The 21,416-nt window shown below is 35.3% G+C and overlaps 1 protein-coding gene across 43 annotated transcripts in view; it reads right to left on the bottom strand.

Moving 5' to 3' along the window:
- The window catches only part of PTPRD (protein tyrosine phosphatase receptor type D), a 2,308,100-nt gene that overhangs the window by 86,476 nt on the left and 2,200,208 nt on the right, over window positions 1-21,416 (bottom strand). For all 43 annotated transcript variants that reach the window (XM_055092146.2, XM_055092147.2, XM_055092152.2 and 40 more), the window contains one exon: window positions 3,251-3,374. In XM_055092146.2, coding sequence (XP_054948121.1) covers window positions 3,251-3,374 — 124 coding nt within the window. The remainder of the gene's footprint in view (window positions 1-3,250; window positions 3,375-21,416) is intronic.

The raw sequence follows: 21,416 nt of genomic DNA, 5'->3' as shown, positions 1-21,416 counted from the left end.
CTGAGTAGCTGGGACTACAGGCACGTACCATCATACTAGCGAGTTTTTTGTAGAAAATATTTATCTTAACTCATTACAATAAATCGTATTGCCCTCTTCTTCAGGAATTACTATTTTCTCTTAAGAACTGCTTAAACATAGAGGGGATGCCAATGGTAATTGGATTTGTCAAAAATTCAATTCTGTTTCCATACTGCTTACCCTATAATTAAACAATTGAAACCATTTTGTAATTAGGACTCTTTTGAATTTATTCTGCATTTTTCCTAGCCTAAATAAAATGACTGTGATTTGGAAAGATGTCACCAAGTGTCACTATTTTCAAAAAGTTCAATAAGCACATTACTGCCCACACACAATTCCTGATTCTTTTAATTTTTCCCTGTTATTCTCTCAGTGGAAGTAGGATATACACTTGCTCTACTAAACAAATATAAAGACAACATCAATCACTGCGGCCACTTCCAGTTTTTGTTGTTCTAATGTCTGTCAGATCACTTTGCAAAATAATGTAAGGAGTAACTAGCACCACTGAGAGAATAGAACAAAAACACCCAAATTAAAACTCTCAGCCAAAGTCACTTAAGTTAGTAACATTGGTTGGAACACAAAACAAGCACATTAAGTTTTATAAATTGTGCATGAAGTCACTTAATATTTCAATATACTAAAAGCTGGCCCTGTATTATCAAAGCTGTCTTTAGAGGAGAAGCCTCAGTTAGTGGTTCTGTGGTTCCAGTTGCCAGTATTTTCTCTTCTGTGTTTAAGATACAGGATGATTGACTGCCCTCATGAATACCTGCTGGTTAGCGCTTAGTTTAAGATAAAATGCCGTTCACGGTTGTAATTTAGATGAAAGCTCTCTATAGCTCATAAACTTCAATTAAATGCTTCTAACCTTTTGCATAACACTTAACATGTTAGGTCAGCTCTAGATTTAGGGTGTATTTGTGAACACAGCACTATAAAAAGACAGGTTTTCGTGTGATTCAAGTGCTTTTGCTTTTATAATATAAAACCAGCATAGGAACGAAATGTGCATAGTTTTCAACCATCAGAATAAAGATACAAGGAGATATATTTTTTATCCCTCAACATACTTTAAAGATGTGGAAAATAACAGGTTAAGAAAAATAATGACAAAGTGAGCAAAAGTACAGGGAAGTGGTAGTTATTGAATGACCTAATTCTTAGTGGAAACAATGCTACAATACAGCAGAGGCAGACTGACAAGTTCCCCAGGCGAGATCATGCCAAATAGATTCTCAACTTACATTCATTTATTTTATTTCAATAATTTACCTTGCTTTTGCTAATGGAAAAAAAGATTTCTCTCTGCTATTTGTGACTCAGTTTAGTTTTTCATTTATTATGGAGATGATTTAAGAGACTTGAGACCCCCCACAAAAAAACCTGTATTTTTTCACACTTTAAAATGGAAAACATAGAGATAAATGTAAGGTAATCATCCACATATGTTAATTACAGTTTTTAAACAGAATTTGAAAAGAAGCGATTACCCATTTGACATTATTATGCCTGATCTAGTATTGGTAAAATTTTAATAAATTTAAATAATTGTTTTCAGTGTGGAAAAAGGCTAACTCTTGAACACTTAGTATCTGTGGGTGCCTAGAAAAGGGATTATAGTATTTTCCACCATCCAAAGTAAATTTATTATGAGAATTTTACAAACTATATCTATGCAAAACAATGCCATGTTGAGGTAAGGAGGGCCACAGGTATAGGATTGTTCAAATGGTGAAAGATAGTTTTTCTTCCCAAAAAAACTGGAAACAAATGTATTAATGGCCTATGGTGCCTACTGAGAAAGCTTTTAAACAGTTTCACTTTCAAATAAATTTTGGACGTTGAGGAAGCAGGCAGGAGATGTGGTCAGAGTTACAAAATAAAGCGGTGGTCAGCAGAGATTTTGGAAGCAGAAAACAGGGAAAGGTACTCGAACAACTACAGATGAACATCTTTCAACTATAAAGTCCTTAAAATAACTGGGTCTGAAGCTACTATAATTTATTTGTTTTCTAAAATATCTTTAAGAATGTAAACAGTGAACCTTCAAGTATGAAGAGGCCATAAAACTCTTCTGGGCACTAATGAGGGTGAACATGGCACGTGCCAAGGGTGACCCAGGTTGACTGTTAGAGGGACAGATTTAAGTGGCCTCCTAAACTATTTTCTAAGGACTTTCCAATCCAATGTGCTCCTGTAGCCAGAGTAACTAATGAAATACTGTGTGTTGAAGATGAACTTCTAGTTGTTTTAATATGCTACACAAAAGGGATTTATCATTGGAAAAATGATCCGTCATGAATCCTTAATGAAGCTGGATAGATTCGAGGAGCAACCCTCATCTTTTAGGAACAATCATTCCCTCTGGAACACACTCCTTACTGCAATTCTAAGAGGCAGATTACCAAGCAGTCCACAAATTAGATAAATTAGACATTTCCAACATACTTAATTTATATTAATCACCACATTATCAACTTTGAAATTTTAGACAGTCCCCAGTGGATATCCAGATTTATTTACAAGCAAACAATCCCCTCTCCCCTTTTAAAATAACCATTTAGTTTATGGGCCTCTTCTGACAATCACCTGTTCATTCATAACAACCAAAAACCATCACTAAAATGGGCAACTTCAATTCGCTTCCCATATAAAACATCAACTACATTATCAAATCTTTAGGGTAAAGGCAAGAAGGTAATGAGAGATGCACTTCTGTCATATGGTGTCAGGGATATTGTGGCCTATGTATAATTTATTTGTGTGAGAAAGAAAAAGTAGGAAAAAGCTATGTTTGAATCTTAATTACTTTCTTTTTTCCTTTGAGATGGAGTCTCACTCTGTTGCCCAGGCTGGGGCTGGAGTACAGTGACACGATCTCGGCTCACTGCAACTCCCGCCTCCTGGGTTCAAGTGATTCTCCTGCCTCAGCGTCCTGAGTAGCTGGGATTACAGGCGCCCACCACCATGCCCGGCTAGTTTTTGTATTCTCAGTAGAGATGGGTTTTCAGCATGTTGGCCAGGCTGGTCTCGAACTCCTGACCTCAGGCGATCCACCCGCCTCAGCCTCCCAAAGTGCTGGGATTACAGGCGTGAGCCACCATGCACAGCCATCTTAATTACTTTCAGAGATGGTTAATAACCTCACTAAAACAATATTCTCATGCACATACTCAAATCCATGAAAATAAAGGTATCAGTGATGTCTGCATTTCCTTACCTTCTATAGCTGATAGGAGAACCCGGGAATGATCATATGCGATTACATTCGCGTATCTATTCTTTGGTTTGTTTACTTCCAAGTTTGAATGTTCCCATGTGAACTGCTGGCCAGGGTCAATTGACTTTAAAAGAAAAACAACACATATTCACAAAATCAATACTGAAAACCACCAGATTATAGGCATTTATCACATGTAATAAACATGATTTAAAAGGAAAATTCTGAAGCCATACTTCATCAAGATGATCCTAACTGTGAAGCTGAACACTAATGTAACCAGCATAACAAAAAATGATTAATCACTGCAGAAACAGTGATAGTCACCAACAGTGATTCAAATGAAAAAAGAAATCAATACAGATGTTCTGTTAATATTGGAAAGGCAGGTTCTTAATTTTACTTTTCCATTTCCCTCTCTGCTGCTGTAGTTTACAAGTCATCTTGGTTCAATATTCCTTCCGGTTCTGTAAACCTTATTTTATATTGATTATTCTTCCCTATTCTTTCCTATCTGGACCTAAGCTGAGTCTTTAAGTTGACTGGTCTTTCACTGGCTTCAATGGACACAGGCTTTACTGTTCATTCTTTATCTACATGTTCACAACTTAATGGCAACTTAAGGTTTTGTCTGTTTCTCTGTAACACACTAAGACGAATATTACAAGGCAAATTGTACAATTTAAATAGTTAACACGAACAGTGAAGAAGGGAGGTCAGTTAATTTAATACTCAGATGAATAAGATACAACCCAATGCATATAAATTGTTTTCCTATTTATCATTACATATTTTCTATTTATTATTATGTGTTATTATGTTTATAGTTGGCTTTTTATTCTTGATTTTAACATTAGTTTTTTTTTCTGATTTTATCCCTTTCTTTGATGGTACATTTCAACCAAATTATTCAACAATCTAAAATAAATATCAAACAGGTATATAAAGTATGTAATTTAAAAATATTTAAGTAGAATCATCATTTCAAGACCAAATTCAGGTTTGATCATAAAACTCTAGGGGACTTCATTTCCTGAAACGTTATGGAAATCAAAATATTTTTTCTTTCATCATAGGCTACTGATAACATTTAAGATTTATAATTTCATTGGTATATGGAAACACAAGTTCATTAATTACACAAACATGATTTTAAACGATCAAAATCAAGTTTTCAAGAATGATAAAACAGGTTTATACTCAGGTAATTTTTTTTTAATATACTCTATTATGTTAACAGAATTTTAAGCAGTTATTTTTGATGCTGGGTATTTTTCATGCCTTTATGTGTATATGTAGAAGTTGGGAGTAAAACATACCCCCAACAGCATCAAAATACTAAAGATGTGCACACTTTCTGTCAAAAGGCACAGAATTCAGCACAACAGTAAAACTCACAAGCGTCAAAAGTCAAGTCTGTTAGTAGTCTTGAATAGCGTCCAAGCATTCTAAAATTCTCAGCAGTATAGATTCCAGCCTCTAATTTACTAAGGATTATTAAACTGTTTTCCTTTCTTAGCCTGTGTTAATCTATATACAAAATAGTCAATCAATGAGCAATATTCAGGAAAATATTAATAATTATCCATACCTCAGAGTCTGAAAACTAATATAATTAAGGGACTTTCTAGTTTGCTCTTCCAGGGAAATTTTTCATCTCCCTTGCAGAAATTGATTATCTCCAAGCATGCTATGAGCCGAAGGTATTGAAGCATTCAGATGTCCTGGTGGAAGCCTTCAAGTCAACCTTGAACCATGTCCACACAGAACAGCTCCACTCAGTGATGAAGGCCTGCCTTAAAAATCTCTCAAATTTGCAATCTCATTGCTGCTTCCTACATCCGGAACATTGGTATCTGTTGTCTGATTGAAATCCCTTCTCTAATCTCTTATTCCAATCCAGTCTTCATACTGCTGCCAAAGTTGTCTTTCTAAAGCATAGCTCTGGACAGGTTGGCTCCCTGTTTAATAACTTCCACTGGCTCTGTGTGACCTCCAGCCTAAATTCTAAATTCCTACCTATGCAGCTTTCGTCATCTTTGCATCTACACTACACCTGGCTCAGTAAATGGTCCAACAGATGTTATTTAAGCAAATGAATAGAATTGATGAATAAATGTTTTTGAGAAAAGTTCATAAAGAGAAATCATAGAGTAATTCCTCTATATAACATGAGAGTTAGAGAACAAACTATGGAAACTTCATTGTACAGTATACCACAATTATCATACTTAACACCCATTATCATATGGCTTAGTGATTAAGTATGTGATCATGGAATTATAACTACCACTGCTATTCCACTTTATACTGATGAACATTATTGGATACATAAGCTTCTTACACATCATTTAAACATCCCAAGAAGCTACTAAGCTCACTGGTATATGTACAGTGCTCCCTCTGATATCCTTGTTTTACTTAGACTAAGATCACCCACAGATGTATAAGATGACATGCATTTACTTATAGCAATGAAATTGCATCTATTAACTGAAACAAACTGTTAACTCATGTCCATTTCCACTCTTGCCACATGTTTTCAGCCTTCTGTAGGACTTACTTGATACTACATTGAAGACTTTAAAAACGAGTAACAGAAACATGAGTTGTGTGCCACCTATGTTAGATAATACGCTTAGGTTCAAAGTGTGGCCCATGAGATGAAGACCAACAAATAACAGGATAATTATAAAAATACGTGCTAGGTCGTTATGCTTTAATATGAAGAATTATGCTGGATTTTCACAATTGTTATAAGGTAGGTATTGTTTTTTTTCCATTTGGCAGGTGAGAAAACTGAAGTAAAGAAAGATTAATTTAATTATTCTTACTGAGGGCCTACTTCGTGACAGGCCCTGTGCTACTTGGTACTTACGTAATTTGGCTAAGCTCACACAGCTAGATTCATACAGTTACCCTCAAACCAGGTCTGTGTGATTCCAAAGCTCAACTGATAATTAACAGCTGGTAATGACTAAGCCATGATACTACTTAACTATCCAGAATGCCACTGCAAAAGGAAGAAGCCCAACTTAAGAAACACACCTACACATCACTATCCTTTATTTCACCAATCCAAATGATATTTCTTCCCAACTTATCAGCCTGTGTCATTCTGGGGCAATTACATAAGAAATCAAGTTTTAAAAATGAGGTTGGCTTCACATGGATGATAAAACAGATGGGATGCCGCTTACATTTATACTCGTTTTACACGGATCAAACAAACATTGATTAAATAATGCTGACTTGTCTGTGCAACACAGCACTCATCCATCTGTATCTATCTGTCTGACTGAACGTTTAACAAAACACAACACGGGTCATTATTTTTGGAGCTTGTCAGAATGCTGACAGCAGTAAACTCAGTAAAGAATAACAACTGAAAGTTGGTGAGGTATACTAAGATCTTTCATATTTCAAAAAATACATAAAACTGGTTGAGGAAAATCAAATTTCAGTTATCCATATTAATAAGACAAAGAGATCATGAATGAGTAAGACCCTAATTGCTGGTGACAGACACAGTTGCTTTGCCTCTCTCTTCTCAGGCTTCTCTTGCTGCTGTCCTCTTAAGGAAGAGTGAGATGGCCAAAATGAAGAAAGAGCAATGTAGACCCTGAGGAATGTAAAAGTTGACTTTCACTTCAACCCTGTATTTTTGGTCAGTCCACCCTGACCATGCATCTTTTTTACTATAAAGCTAAGCTGAGGTTACCCAAATATTAATTATTCAAAACAATTTGAAATAAGCACCTTTGTTCTTAATGGACTCAATTCCTTCTTTTGGGTCTGCTGCTGTTAGTGTCTGGGTTTCCTGAGCTTGACTCATAGTTATGTCTACTCAACTCTGTCCACCCAAATAATCTTCCGTGGGATACCCTTGCCTTCCCAGCACTCAATCTGAAGTTTTACCTTCCCAAGCTGAAATCCTGGCCAGGCTTTCTTCAGTCTCCGTTGTGGAGAATTTTGCAAGTTAGAAATAAAGCAAGCTAGATTTATTCAAGTAAAATTGATTAATACACTTTTATACATGATACGAAATACATAAATTATCACACAATTCACAAACAAAAATGCTACTTCATCGTATTTTTTGTGTCTCCAGCCAATCAAAAAGCCTCTTGAAAGACAGCTATTGGATGAACCCTATATAGCGTCTAAAGTTTTACCAAGATGCCGAACCATTTTACATTGCTTCCCTGCCTGCACGCTGGGGACTTGACTCCTCCTCCCCACCGCAGCTTTTGACTAAACCTTTCTAATGCTAACAACAGATCTTCAACTCAAAGGCTTTGCTTACTCAGAAAAAATGACCCAATAGAAGAAAAAATCCTATTGTGAGTGATTTAAAGAACAACGGGAAAGTCTCAAGCAGATACTTGCTAATATAAAACACTGCATTTATTTAGTCTTTAACTTGATGGTCTGAAAGTTCTAATCCTTTTTATTTAATCAACTAGAAGTTTATCTCAAACTAGGTAACTGAAAAAATAAGCTATAGCAGATGGATTAGAGGTTTGCATTGTATTCTCGACAAAAATTCAGAATTAAAATATAAATATATCCAATAGTTATAACTAATACTTAGATAACATTTACTATGTTTTCTTTGTGCTTTGTACATACTAACTCATTTATCTTCACAAAGACCCTAGAAGTAGTTGCCATTATGATTACAGTTCTGTAGATGAGGAAACTGAGGTATAGATAAGACAAATAACTTTCTCAGGGTCAAACAGCTAGCAGGGAGAGACGCCAGGCTGGGGGTCCACATATTCTGGCCCTGGAGGCTGAGGGCCCAGCCACCATAAGATGCTTTCTCTCTAGTTAAGCTGGAGAAGATTCCTTGAAGGTTTCACACTTGCCTTTCAACTATTCTCTTGAAACACAATGCACAGAAGGTTGGGAACAATCTGTGTAGTACTGCTGAACTCTATTTGTAATTCTAAACTCCAAACAAGAGAGTGATCATCAATTTGCACATCAGATTACAGTCACCAAGTAAAATTATATCCTGATATGGGAGTAACCTTTTTCAATAACGCTGAAGTCATTATCTTAAAGCAAAGTCCTTTAATCATTCTGCAAAATTCAACCTTTTTACCCAGAAGAAAAACATAATTCAAATGTGCAAAACACCATACAATACTAGTTGCTCTGTGTTTCACTTTCCCTCATCCCACCAAGAGAAAAACCTCAAAATATTCCCTTTAGAAACTCATCAAAGAGAAACCACAAAAAAAGATCATCCTGTTTTTGTGTGTTTTTAAAACAACTAACAAAAATTTAATTATATGGAAGGAATAGACCAGTTACTTCACTCGTCAAACCATGGGTCAGACTAACCATTTTTTTACAGGGAATTGAACTTTCAATGACCCTTAACTTCCAAAGAAACAGTATCTTTTCACATATCTCCCCTTCAGTAGGCTCATTTGGTTCTTAGTGTGGTTGGCTCTGAGATATTCTCAAGTCCTTTCTGAGGTTTAGAAGAGCAATCTACCATTCACTGTGTATTCTGCAATTATGCCTTTTAAAATTCTCATTCATTGTCTCTCTCTTCTCTGTTTGAAAATGGTAAATTAATATATGCCCATTTGGAAAAGACCATGTTTGCATAGATGGGAAGGGCTATATTTTGCACAATTAGTAAAAGCCTGCAATTGGCATAATGAATACTTTCTTCAAAGAGAAGAGCATGAGTTCAGTTGAATCCTATGATGTTTTAGAAACTGAAATGTGAGGAAGGAGTGGAAAGTCTAGTGGTGAACAAAATCTGGAAGTCAGAGAACAGGGTGTTAGCTTTCTGGCTGTCCCTGGTTAGCTCTGGCCGGTCAGGTAACTTGGGTCTGTTCGCTCTGTGTTCCCTTTTCCTATTAATGTCAACCTAGTGTCAGGTTTGTGTCCTCATTTTCTCTTATCTCTCTTTGTCCAATTAGTTATCAAATCTTACTGAGTCTCTCTCTGTAAGAGCACCTCTCATCCAGGCCAACATTAGAGTGTGAAGGATTGAAATAAAGATTTTTCAAGACTCTCAGTATTAACAAATGAATGGATGTGGGAGTGCCCCACCTTTAGTAGTAGAAAAGGCATAGAAAATGTATAAATATACCACACTCATTGAAGTCATCAAAAAGTGTTTCAGTCACATATTTTTGTACATAGTTAAAATTCTGGCTTCAGATAAGTGATAAAATGCATCAGCTTTACCTGTTGTCTAATGGTTGCATTTGAAATTTTGACTCTAACATACTATATAACAAATACGTATAGAAAATTACTTAAAGTAATAATATATATTATTAGAATTGACATGTAGGGAACAAAAAGGATAAACTATGCTCATAGTAAATCATTCATCCATGGCAAGTGAGTAAATATCTGAGGTAAACTTTTGATAAACAATTTATTCTAAATTATATCATAGTACTAAAGATGAATTAGTTTATTTCACTGAGGAAACCACTGATTCCCAGAAGTATATTAGAATTATCTTAATCTAACGTGGATTAAAAATGATGAAAAACAACAACAAAACCAAAAATACTTAATTCCTTTTTTAACTCAGTAGGCCAACATGAGGTACTCTCTAGAATTCAGATAAGGTGTTTTACTATTTTAGTGTGTGACTGTAGAAAAGATTATTTTTGAGAGATCGTTCCAAATAAGAATCCAAAAAAGAACATACAACTTTAAGATTAAAGATTTAAATAACTAGATTTTTTACTATATACTTTTAAAAAATTTTTAATTTATCTTTTATTTTTATTTTACTTTTTTTGTGGCAGGGTCATGCCTGTCCAGGCTGAAGTGCAATGGCGTGATCTTGGCTCACTGCAACCTCTGCCTCCCGGGTTCAAGCAATTCTCCTGCCTCAGCCTCCCAAGTAGCTGGGATTACAGGCATGTGTCACCATGCCTGGCTAACTGTTGTATTTTTAGTAGAGGCAGGGTTTCGCCATGTTGGCCAGGCTAGTCTCGAACTCATGACCTTAAGTGATCCACCCGCCTTGGCTTCCCAAAGTGTTGAGGTTACAGGCGTGAGTCACTACACCCAACACTATATATGGCTTTTTAATATGCCAAACATTTTCCTGAATATTACTAAATGCAGAAGAAAGACATTTCTAGTTTCCAAAGACAATGTGCTAGAGGAATAAGATCAGCGATATGTGTTAATCCTAATGTTTTCATTTTTAGCTATTTATCTCCTACATCAGATAAAGTGAATAATAAGAAAGAGATGGACAGATTTATAGGTGATGTTCTTTTTTTATTTCTTCACATCTTTGAATTCTATACAGTTGATGTTCTTAAGAATAGAATGTGTCATTGGAAATCACTTTACAAATACAATTCACAGATTAGAATTTCTGATGTTATTTGAAAAAGCAAAGAGTATTAAAGAATTTCCAGGCAGTTTGGGGCAAGAAAATGTATTAGAAATTTATGAAACTGCTTTGTTTAAATAGACAATGTTGACTGAATTGGTAAAATGTAATTACAATGATTTATAAGAAGAAGTCACTTGATCTGCAAATCACTTATAGAGTATGATATTTAATAATTAAAGAGGATCCTGGTGAGGTGGCATGTGCCTGTAATCCCACCTACTCTACTCAGGAGGCTGAGGCAGGAAGACTTCTTGAGCCCTGGAGTTTGAGTCCAGCCTGGGCAACACAGCAAGACCCAATCTCATTAAACAAAATATTAAAATAGGTTGTGCACACCTAGAAACATTAAAGAGTATGGCAACATTAAAGAGAATATTATTGAGTATAGGTAACAGACAAAATTATCTAGCAAATACAATCAATGTGCAGCATTAAACACTAATTTACAGTGTTAGTAAATTAGTGTTTTAGTAAATTAGGAAGAATTAATTCACAGCTGCATCCTTTCTAGGTCCCAGTTTTTGCCACCAAATTAACTAGATGAATGCATTAATTCCTCACTGCTCTTTGAAAATGCTGACACATCTGTATAGATCCCAAAGTATTAAGCGAAAAGTACCTGATGCACAGTTATTACTAAAAGAATGCTAGATGTTTTGCCTTCTCTTGCCTCTACCCTGTGACTTGTATAAGAACATCCCTGATAGAAGACTATCTTAGCCTCCAAGGAATATCTGCATTCTCCTTGATGCTAACGGTGCCTTTTTTGATACTGAAGTATAAAACTGAGGCAACTGCTCAATTTAACAAATAAATCTATTTCTGCTCTCCTACTTACTATATAACATGCCCATCTATGTAATTTGAAAACTGATTTACTTTTCCGGCAGAGACAACAAAAAAGAGCACAGCTGCATATGGTTCTCACTTTTTGCATTTCATATAATAGAAACTTGACCACTCAGAAAACTCAGTACCTAAGTAGATTCAAAAGAAAAACCAAATTATGAATGAATAGCTTGGTTTCACAATTGTTGTGCGACTGATATTACAACATCATTTAAGAAACACTATAAGGAAAATTGTTAAGATAAATCATCTTCATTTTTAAAAGTCGGATTAGTTGAGCTTAAGTGATAACAGTAATTCTTTTAATCAAATATGAAAATGTCTAGCCTAATTTTAAACACACGATTTTTCTTCCTATTATTTTTACTTTGCATCCTAAACATAGATGTATTTTAGGCTTTCATCATTGCTTTGCTTGTCATTTAACAGAAAGTTTCTTTATTAAGTCTTTGTTTCTTTTTCCATATTTAGTTTCAGATGCAGGTGGAGGGAACAGATGAATTTCTAAATTGAAACATAAATTAACTTTTGTTAATGTTCAGTCACTGCATTTCAAATCTCATTTTCTGATTCAGAAAGAGATAAAAATTCTACATCCAAAATGAAATAAGAAAGAGTAATGCTTTCTCCCAGTCTTTGTCGGAACTCAGAAAATCCCAAATAATCACTTAAAAAACTCTTGTACCCCATTTCCTACCAAATGTATTTAGTACAACTATCTCACTAAAAAACATGACTATCCACATGTGCCTTTTGGGCACAGTATATATACCAACAACCCCTTGCCACTAATATCATTAGTCCTTGCAGGTAAGGTAGCAATACACCATACTAAATGTAGGCTTCTAATTAAAGAAGTCACACAGGATGATCATTAATACTTATATCCATGGTGCTCAGGTGTCTTAGAAAGTATTTACAATCTAAAGTGTCAGTATATTTGTCTCTTACATGTGATAAAACTAGAAAGGCTAGAACAAATTAACACAATCTAGAATTTTAGAGTTTAGTATCTTTCTAAACTAAAAGATTACTCTCAAAGATTAGTATTTTTAAATGTATATTAGTTTTATATTGTAAAATTAGAGACTCTTCTAAGTTAAATATTAGAAAAAAAATCAGTACATTGATGATCTTATGTATTAGACCTCTGGAAAAAATGGAATCACTTGAGGACACTGCTATGGGGTTGTGATTTATCTGATGTTGTATATTTTGTATTTAGCATACAGTGAATTTTAAAATGTATTTGTGGAATGAATAGCTAAGATACATTAGAGGTAGGATATACAGCAACAATTACTTTTACCCTAGTACCTTAGAACTAGTTAAATAAATTTCTCCGCCAAAGGTGTGATGATGAAACAAATATATATTGGAATAGACCAGAGACATAAAAAAAAAATTTAAATAAACAGAATGGCTCCCAGCTCACAAGTGGCTACAACCCAATTCATAAAAGCCATCTTTGACTTTTTGTGCATCTGAAATTCATTCTAAGCTATCACCTGTGACAGCCTTTTGTACTGTGTTTTCCAATTTTTACATATGTACTTAATATTTGGAAGTAACACATAATGGCTACTTGCCAATGACATTTCTGTTTAAACTGTATTACCCAATTTTCTGCACAGCAGTATGGGTTTATACAATTAGTTGGCTATTTTAATACAATACTTTTTTTTCGTTTTTTTGGTTTGTTTGAACAGTTGTGCTCCCCAAAGATCTCAAGGCCACTTATGTTGGGAGTTATAGGGAGAATGGAAGGAATGTGATCAGATGGAAGGATAAATATTCCAGAATAGAGCTCTAAAATAGGCTGAGTTTGAGTTAGGTAGTCCCTACATCCCAGTTTACACCTACTGTCCCAGCGTAGTTATTAATAGGACCCTTTCTCACTCTCAAAGTATCCCAGTTTAGGCAAGAAATTATATGGCCACCCCAAGGTAGAGCTGGTTCTACCTAACTTCCTCATATTCACATCTATATCTAGGCAAGCTTCATGACAGTGTCATAACCATCAGTCAGGCATGTACATGGATGGGGAGGGAAGGCGTGCAGGGGAGCAGGAGAGAGGGAGGGAGGGAGGGAGAGAGGGATGGGGAGGGAGGGGGAGGGGGAGAGAGAGGGAGAGAGAGGGAGAGAGAGAGAGAGAGAGAGAGAAACAGAGACAGACAGGGGGCAGTCTCTGCTAAAAAGTAAGTACACTTACAAACTATCACATGGATAGGTGGGTGGGAAAAAGTAAAGAGAAATTTCTGCAATGCGATACCTATCTCCAATTATCTAACACTATTGATGCAGCGATGAGATACTGAATCCAGAATGAGAGAAGGTAGCTGACCTTACCATGATTCACCCTTGTTCACCTTAACTATGGTGCTGCACAGAAGAGAGAAAAAGGAAGAAAGCAGAGAATGTGTTTCTCAGCACACATTTACTGTGCTCTCTAACAAACCAACAATTTAGCCCTTTCCGATAATTGCTTTTTCCTCCTTCTAAGACAGCATTGGAGATGGAAGGAATGTGCAGTACATAAGCTGGCTGGATATGTATTCAATTGTGATTGGATATGTATTCAATTATGATCAAAGTAAACGAACTAATTTTACAAACTGATAATTCATTCTATAGACATGATTTTTAATCTTGTATATCACCTATAATATTTTATAATATTTAAGGCTGTGATTGGAATATTAAATGTAATTATGTCATAATTTCTTTTTTAATTTTTAATGCTTTGGAAATAAAACCATAGACTTATTCTATTGTTTGAGTATTACACAATTCAACCATGATACGTGTCTTCAAATGTAATATAATCTAAACAGTAAAACATAAATTAACATGTCCTTTAAAAATCTGTGTATTAACATATCTAAAAAAATGCTGTGTCGGTTAGTAGGAGAGAAAGCAAGGCACAGACATGCAGACAATGGAGGGCCAGGGATGACGATGACCATGAAAATCTGGTCGTCTCAGAATGACGGTAGCATTTAGACGTCACAGCTTAATTACATGGCCACCAAGACCACACAACTAATGCAAGGGAGGCTTCCAGAAAACAGATCTCTCTCAAGTTTTAGAACTAAGAAGCAAGTTGTAAAGTGACCATATCAAGGTATTCTCAAGGTCTGGAAGCCTGTCTTGGGATCACTTTGCCTTCTCTACCTGGCTCAATTCACCCCCCTGTGAAGTCAGTCTTTGATTCATCCATTTCCTGGTGTTAGACTTCAGATACTAAACTCTGTCAGAAAGCCTTGAAAGTGAAAAAAAAATATTTCCCCTGAACACATGTATACAATCATTTAAAATAACTTTGAAAAGCTTGGAAATAGCCTTAATATAATAGCAGATTATATGAAAAAGTGTGAAGCTATTAAAATTGTTATGCATCTAGTGACGTGGAAAGATAAACTTTTACTGTTAAAGAAAAAACATGAAACAGTACTTTTGTGAAAATATATACATATGTATACACATGCACTGCATACATACATCAATACACACACATATAAAAACCTAGAATGTTATACACCAATGCTATCAGCAGTTATCTCTGAGCTGTGATAAATGACAATTATTTTAATTTATTTCCTTATGTTTACTATCCATGTTCTTTAATTTTTCCATTTATGAACATTGAACTACTTTCCAGGAAGAGGGAAAAAAGAGAGTTGCAGAATACTTTTCACAACTGCACATGTGACTTCCTCTTGTCATGTGACAGGCAGAAGGAGCAGACTGTAGGACTCAACACTCTGGAGGGGATTTTGTGAAATCCATAGAAAATTTTTCAGCTGGCTTTTGGGGTCCATGAAGGTAACTTCCGTGTAGATTTATGACCAAGAAAGAATACTGAAGGGCCAACACAAGACTAGACTGTCTTACTCTAAACTCACCAAAGAATGGTAGTGAGAAATAATCAGGTTAAATTACTTCTGATTTTGAGGATTATGATGACAATGAGGGGTGGATTATCACTACTTACAGAATCTCATGTAATTCTTAAAACAAATTTAGAGGTATCTTAGATATTGTTATCTCCATATTACAGATAAAGAAATTGAGGCATAGAGGGGTTAAGATACTTTCCATGAGTCACTCTTGGTGGTCCATAAATTAGGAGAACTGGGATGTAAATGCAGGGATTCCTGACTTTGAAAACAGAGCTCTTAACTACTACACTCTAATAGATACGTAAATTATAAATTTATTATCATGGAGCATAATTCCTTATTTAAAAACTGTGGACAGTAAGGAAAATAGATTAAACACCAGATACCTCTGCCAATTTTGGCTTAATGATGCATCCATCCCACAGTTGTTACTGCCAAAATTTTTTGATAATGAAAGACAAGCCACAGCTTTCTATAATATATGGTTAGATTCTAACATGACTCCTATCAAATCCAAAAGAGTGGGATGTTAAGTATAATCTTTACTTTAATAATTGGGAACAAAAAGACACATCTCAAGTTCTCCCTTGTTTCTACACACCCAACAGTGCTGCCCCAAAACCCTCACACACCATAAATTCTGCAGGAAAAGAGAGAAAGCTCATGCACATTCATTCCTTAGAACTGAATAGCCATAATGCAGCAAAGGGTAGAGCTGTATTGGCAGAAACTACTAAAAATGGTGAGACACCAATAACTCATGAAAAACAAGTCTACACTAACAGTTTTAATGACTATTCTAATGGTTTAATGGATAGCACTTTAATAGGATTTCTAGTAGAATCTGAAAGCTTCTGAAAGCTTGTCTTCAATAAATCTGTCATTAACAAAGAACTGCATTGCTTAACTACATAACCATAGTTTACTGAGTCTGAACACAGAAAAAGTATAGCAGTTGTCATCCTGTATTACCATCACCTTTTCAAGTATTCTATTAACTATTGTGAGAGAGACAGCTACAAGATCAAAATGTAGGCTGCCAGTGAAAGAGGCATATTTATACTAAGGGGATGCAGTAGACATTAAATAAAATACAACAGAAAGCTCACAATTATAGCTTGTGTCCAAAGAAAAAGCTGAAACAGTAACTGTAATCCAAATACACAGATATACTAACAATGAAATTTCAAAAACTAGCTTCAGTTCTCTTTGAAAGAGTATTAAATGTTTTGGGGTGATTTGTTTTTGAATGCCTATTGCACTCTGTGTCTACATTTGACTCATTTTATATTATGTTGCTTCCTGTACTGATTTAATGTTCTTTAAAGTCAGGAATTGCCATGTTGTGGTGCTCAGGGTACATACCAACTCAATATAAATATTGGATTGGCTATAATCAGTCCTACTGAATAATTTTAAATTCCAGCCTTTGGCTCTGTTTTCCTCTGTCCATGTCTGAGGTTCTCATTTCTGACTTTTTTGCACTGGAATATTTCTTGCTTGGAGAGCACTTTCTTATCCTTTTTTTTTTTTTTTTTTCCTTCTAAATTCTACCTTCCTTTCAAGAAGGTTCAGCTTAAATCCCACTCTCCCAATTCATTACTGCCTGGAGCTTTCTCTTACATGCTTCCATGTGTGCCACTATCATATGTTACAGACTGGAGCATCCATTTGGCAACTAGCTACGTTTAGCCTTGTAGCATTTCTTCTTGTAAAGTTGTTTGAATTCATTATCATAACTTATCTTTTCATTTGACAATTCTTTATTTCCCCAACTCTATAGTAAGTTTCTCAATGGAAATACTGTCTGGTATATATCTGTGTAGTCTAGAAAATGGCTAGCCCAGTGCATGTAAAATGTATGTAAAATACATTTTTTTTTTTTTGTAATTTTAATCATTTCTTGTCTCAATTTCTGTGAAAGTCTTTCAAGGTTGGGAAACTTATTTCTTTTGGAATTACACGTAGTCTTATATATACCAGGATCACAAACCTGAGAATAACAGACTGATGCATTCTTCGAGTATGTTCTATCAATGCTGATAGCTGTAAATTCATAGACTTTACAGCAATTATACTGATTATCAAAATTACTGAAAATAACCCATTGGCTAAGCTATGGACCATTCAAGTTGTACAAACTGAACAAGGCCTAGAGTATACTGGAAGAATAAAAATACCTTCTCAGATCCAATAGTAGGCAAATTTGAGTAAATATACCCATGCTAGGAGATTTATATATGTCTGTCTGCTGATAACGTCCTTGTAAAAATGGCTCCTTCATTCAAAATCAAAAGTATTATCACTTGAGGCAAGAGTTCGAGACTGGCCTCAGCAACATAGTGAGACATCGTTTCTAAAAAATTTTAAAAACTCATCACAAAAGGTGGTAATGCACATCCGTAGTCCCAGCTACTTGGGAGCCTGAGGCAGGAGGATAGTTTGAGCCCAGGAGTTCAATGTCGCAGTGAGCTGAGATGAGATCATGTCACTGCACTCCAGTCTGGGAGACAAAGCATGACCCACTCTCCAAAAAATTAAAAAAAAAAAAAGAAAAGAAAAACAATATTATTAATCAAGCTATTCAGTAAAAGTAAACAGAATTTTATTCTGAAAAAGACAATATGTTTGAGGTCATTTAAAACACCTATTGTTTATTAAGAAAACATATTAAGTGATAGATTCAGTCTTTACACAGAGTGAGTCTTATTTACTCCATTTCAAGGGTATGCTTTGAAAACCAAACAATATAGCGAACAAAAAACAAAACGCCTAAACAATTTCATAAATAACAATATGAGTAAAGTACCAAACATAAATGGCACGCTCTACAAGATAGAGCCTCTTTTACCAATATAAATATTAAAATATAAGCAGGTCATCTTAACCAGTGATTTACAATAAGGGAAGAAAAGAAAAATATCTATATGATTCTTTGGCATCTCATATTTCTTTCTCGGGGGGGCATATATTTCATCCAGCTAGAGGAATTTTGGATGAAATTATAAAACAAAACACTATGCCTGTTAACTGCTCCCACAGCTTAGAGAAACCCTAAGAAGTTCTGCCAGGGAAGCATAATAGAGAACAAATGCTGTTCCCTAATCTTATTTCACATACATTCAAGTAACAGAATATGAGAAAGAGAAACATGAGTTTTCCCTACAGCGGGTCCACAAATCTAAGAGTCTGAAGGATTGATTTTTCTGTTTAAAAAATTACGAAATACTTTGAAACACACATTTTAGACAGTTGCTAAGACACTAACTGCCCTGACCTACTGAATTTCCACATCTTTGTATGTACTGAGTGTCAGAAAAAGAAGAAATCCCATCACCCCTCACATGGTACATGTAACAAATGTAGACAAAAATGCCAGTCCCACTAACCATGGAGTAAAACTCATAGCTGCATACCAAAATCCTGACAAATTCTAGTTATTGTGGCTTTGGTTAAGTTTGGATAAAAAAACTAAAAGAACCCTTGGACTCAGAATTCAAGGGCAAAATTTATGCATCATTTATTTTTGTACTCCAGAGTCTAGCAAAGTACCTGGCACATTGTAAGAGCTTAGTAAATATCTGTTTTATGAGATGAGCTGAATATAAAGCTGGAAAATTATATAGACTTTTAAAGAAGGAGCATTCACGTTCTTGAAAATTGTTTCTTAGGTAGCTAAAATTTTTATTTTTATTTATTTTTAAATTTTTTGTAGCTAAAATTTTTAGAATTGGTCTTCTTGTTCTCAAGGCCATTTGGGAGAAATGAGCAGCTTTGTTTCAAAGTTCATCTGTTTATTCTCCAGCAAAAATTATAATCCTTGGTCTGTGGCATCACAATTGGTTGCTGTGGGAATGATTATAGATCAAAAACAAAAAGATTATATCCCTTTTCAAGAGCAAATGAGTACCAAGAGCAGATGAAGACTTAAGGAAACAAAGATGTTCTTTTCATGCAAATATTTTTACAATACAACTGTGGAGAGATAAATACTGAAGCTGGTAGTCTTTATGAAATTTATAGGCAGATTTTTAGCTTTGGGGAAAGACAGCTCCCTTTGCCCTCAGAGTTAGCTTTGAGACCTGAATACTACAGATCATTTTTCTTTTTTTTTTTTTTTTTTTAAAAAAAAAGAAAATAAAGACACTGAGAGCGTAGGAAAAGTGAGTTCTGTGATCAGTATTCCCCTGTTGTTTTATTTCAGGCAGAAGAATGTCTTCCTCATCTGTGTACAAGATCACTGTCAGGGAGCTTGATGTCCTGCACTGTCCTGGCAATATGTTGCCCAAGGGAGGTCCACCAAGGAAAGCCAAAGGTGAATTCTCCACCTAGAAAGAGGACCATGCCCATAAAGTTGCTGTTCCTCCGTCTCCAAAAGACTTCTGCTGCAGCACAGTAGTAGTTAAGAGTTATAACCTAATGAAGCATGCTTATTCATGACTTGATAAATGATATCTCTCTATATATCATGTGACTATGCTTGGAAAGTGGGAGATGCAAAGAGCAAACTAGGCTCCTCCTTCTTTCTCTCTTTTGCAGGAGATGCAGAGAAAACCAAACTCCTCCCTCTTTCTCTCCTTCCTTCCCTCCCTCTCTCTTCTTTCTTGCTTTTTTCTTCCTTCTTTCTTTCCTTTTCTTTTTTCTTTTCTTTCTTCTTCTCTCTTCTCTCCTCTTCTCTTCTCTCTCTCTCTCTTTCTTTCTTTCTCTCAACTTATGCATGTATTAATTCCAGAAAATTTTACCATGCTAGTCACAGGAATATCCTGATAAACGAGACACCATGAAGAAGCTTTCATAATAGCAAAAGACACAAAAGTAAAACTGAAGACCCTGTAATCCCTTGCAATGCCATGGATTCAACACAGCAAACAGCGAATCAAATCTGCCATATACACAGTGACAGGCACCTGTAGCACCCTAATCTTGGCCTTGTACTCAAGCCTCAAGCTGGAGTTTGGCCCAAATTGACAATGGCATTTTCAAACAACTCCTCAGTGCCCTTAGTTTCCCTCCATCAAATGTTTAAAAGCAATACAAACAAAAGAAACACAAATATTCACCAAAGTTAGAAAAAAAAGCCCAGTAGTCTTGATTCTTTATAATATACCCACTTAATATTTAAATATAAAGTACATTCACTGAACTTTTTTTTTTTAATGGTGAATTTGCCCAGGCGTGATGGCTCACACCTGTAATCCCAGCACTTTGGGAGGCCAAGGCAGGTGGATAGCCTGAGCCCAGTAGTTCGAGACCAACCTGTGCAACATGGCGAAACCTCACCTCTACAAAAAATGAAAAGTTAGCCAGTGGGGTGATGTGTGTTTGTAATCTCAGTTACTTGGGAGGCTGAGATGGGAGGATCATCTGAGCCTGTGGAGGCAGAGGCTGCCGTGAACCCTGATGGTGCCACTGCACTCCAGCCTGGGTGAATGAGAGAGACCCTGTCTCAAAAAAAAAAAAAAAAAAAAAAAGGTAAATTTTATATGTGAACTATATTGCAATAATAAAATGATGAAGAAAAACATATAAAATATATCACACAAGTTTATTTCTCCCTAAAACTGCCTTATTTCTTCCCATAAGTAAAATTCCTACTTTATCACAATCCTTGTAATGTTTATAAATTTGGGTTCTCACATAGAAAAACAAACATCCTTAACGTTTCAAGTTAACATGACTTTAAGAGGTAATATGATGGTTGTTCATTTTTCAGAAAACATTTTTATGTATTTGTTTTTATCTAGGGAGTCTACTTAGAAAATGTCATCTATTGCATAATGTTAGACGTAAACTTGCAGAGACTTCAGCCACGTCACTTAACTGCCCTGAAAATGTCTTCTCTACAGTAAAATAACAGCAGTGAACGAGGTTAGAAGATTCTAGAAATCCTCAAATATAACTTCCCAGTAGAAACTTTGTGACACTGAATTTAAACTTAAACCTCTAAAATTTTATGAAGGATTTTTTAAAGATAATAGGATGATTTCTTGAGCTGTGACAACAAGGATCAATACAG

This window comes from Pan paniscus, chromosome 11 (assembly GCF_029289425.2).
Source record: "Pan paniscus chromosome 11, NHGRI_mPanPan1-v2.0_pri, whole genome shotgun sequence".
Lineage (NCBI taxonomy): Eukaryota > Metazoa > Chordata > Mammalia > Primates > Hominidae > Pan > Pan paniscus.
The sequence above is the reverse complement of the archived record's forward strand: the minus strand, read 5'-3'. Positions and strand labels throughout refer to the sequence as shown.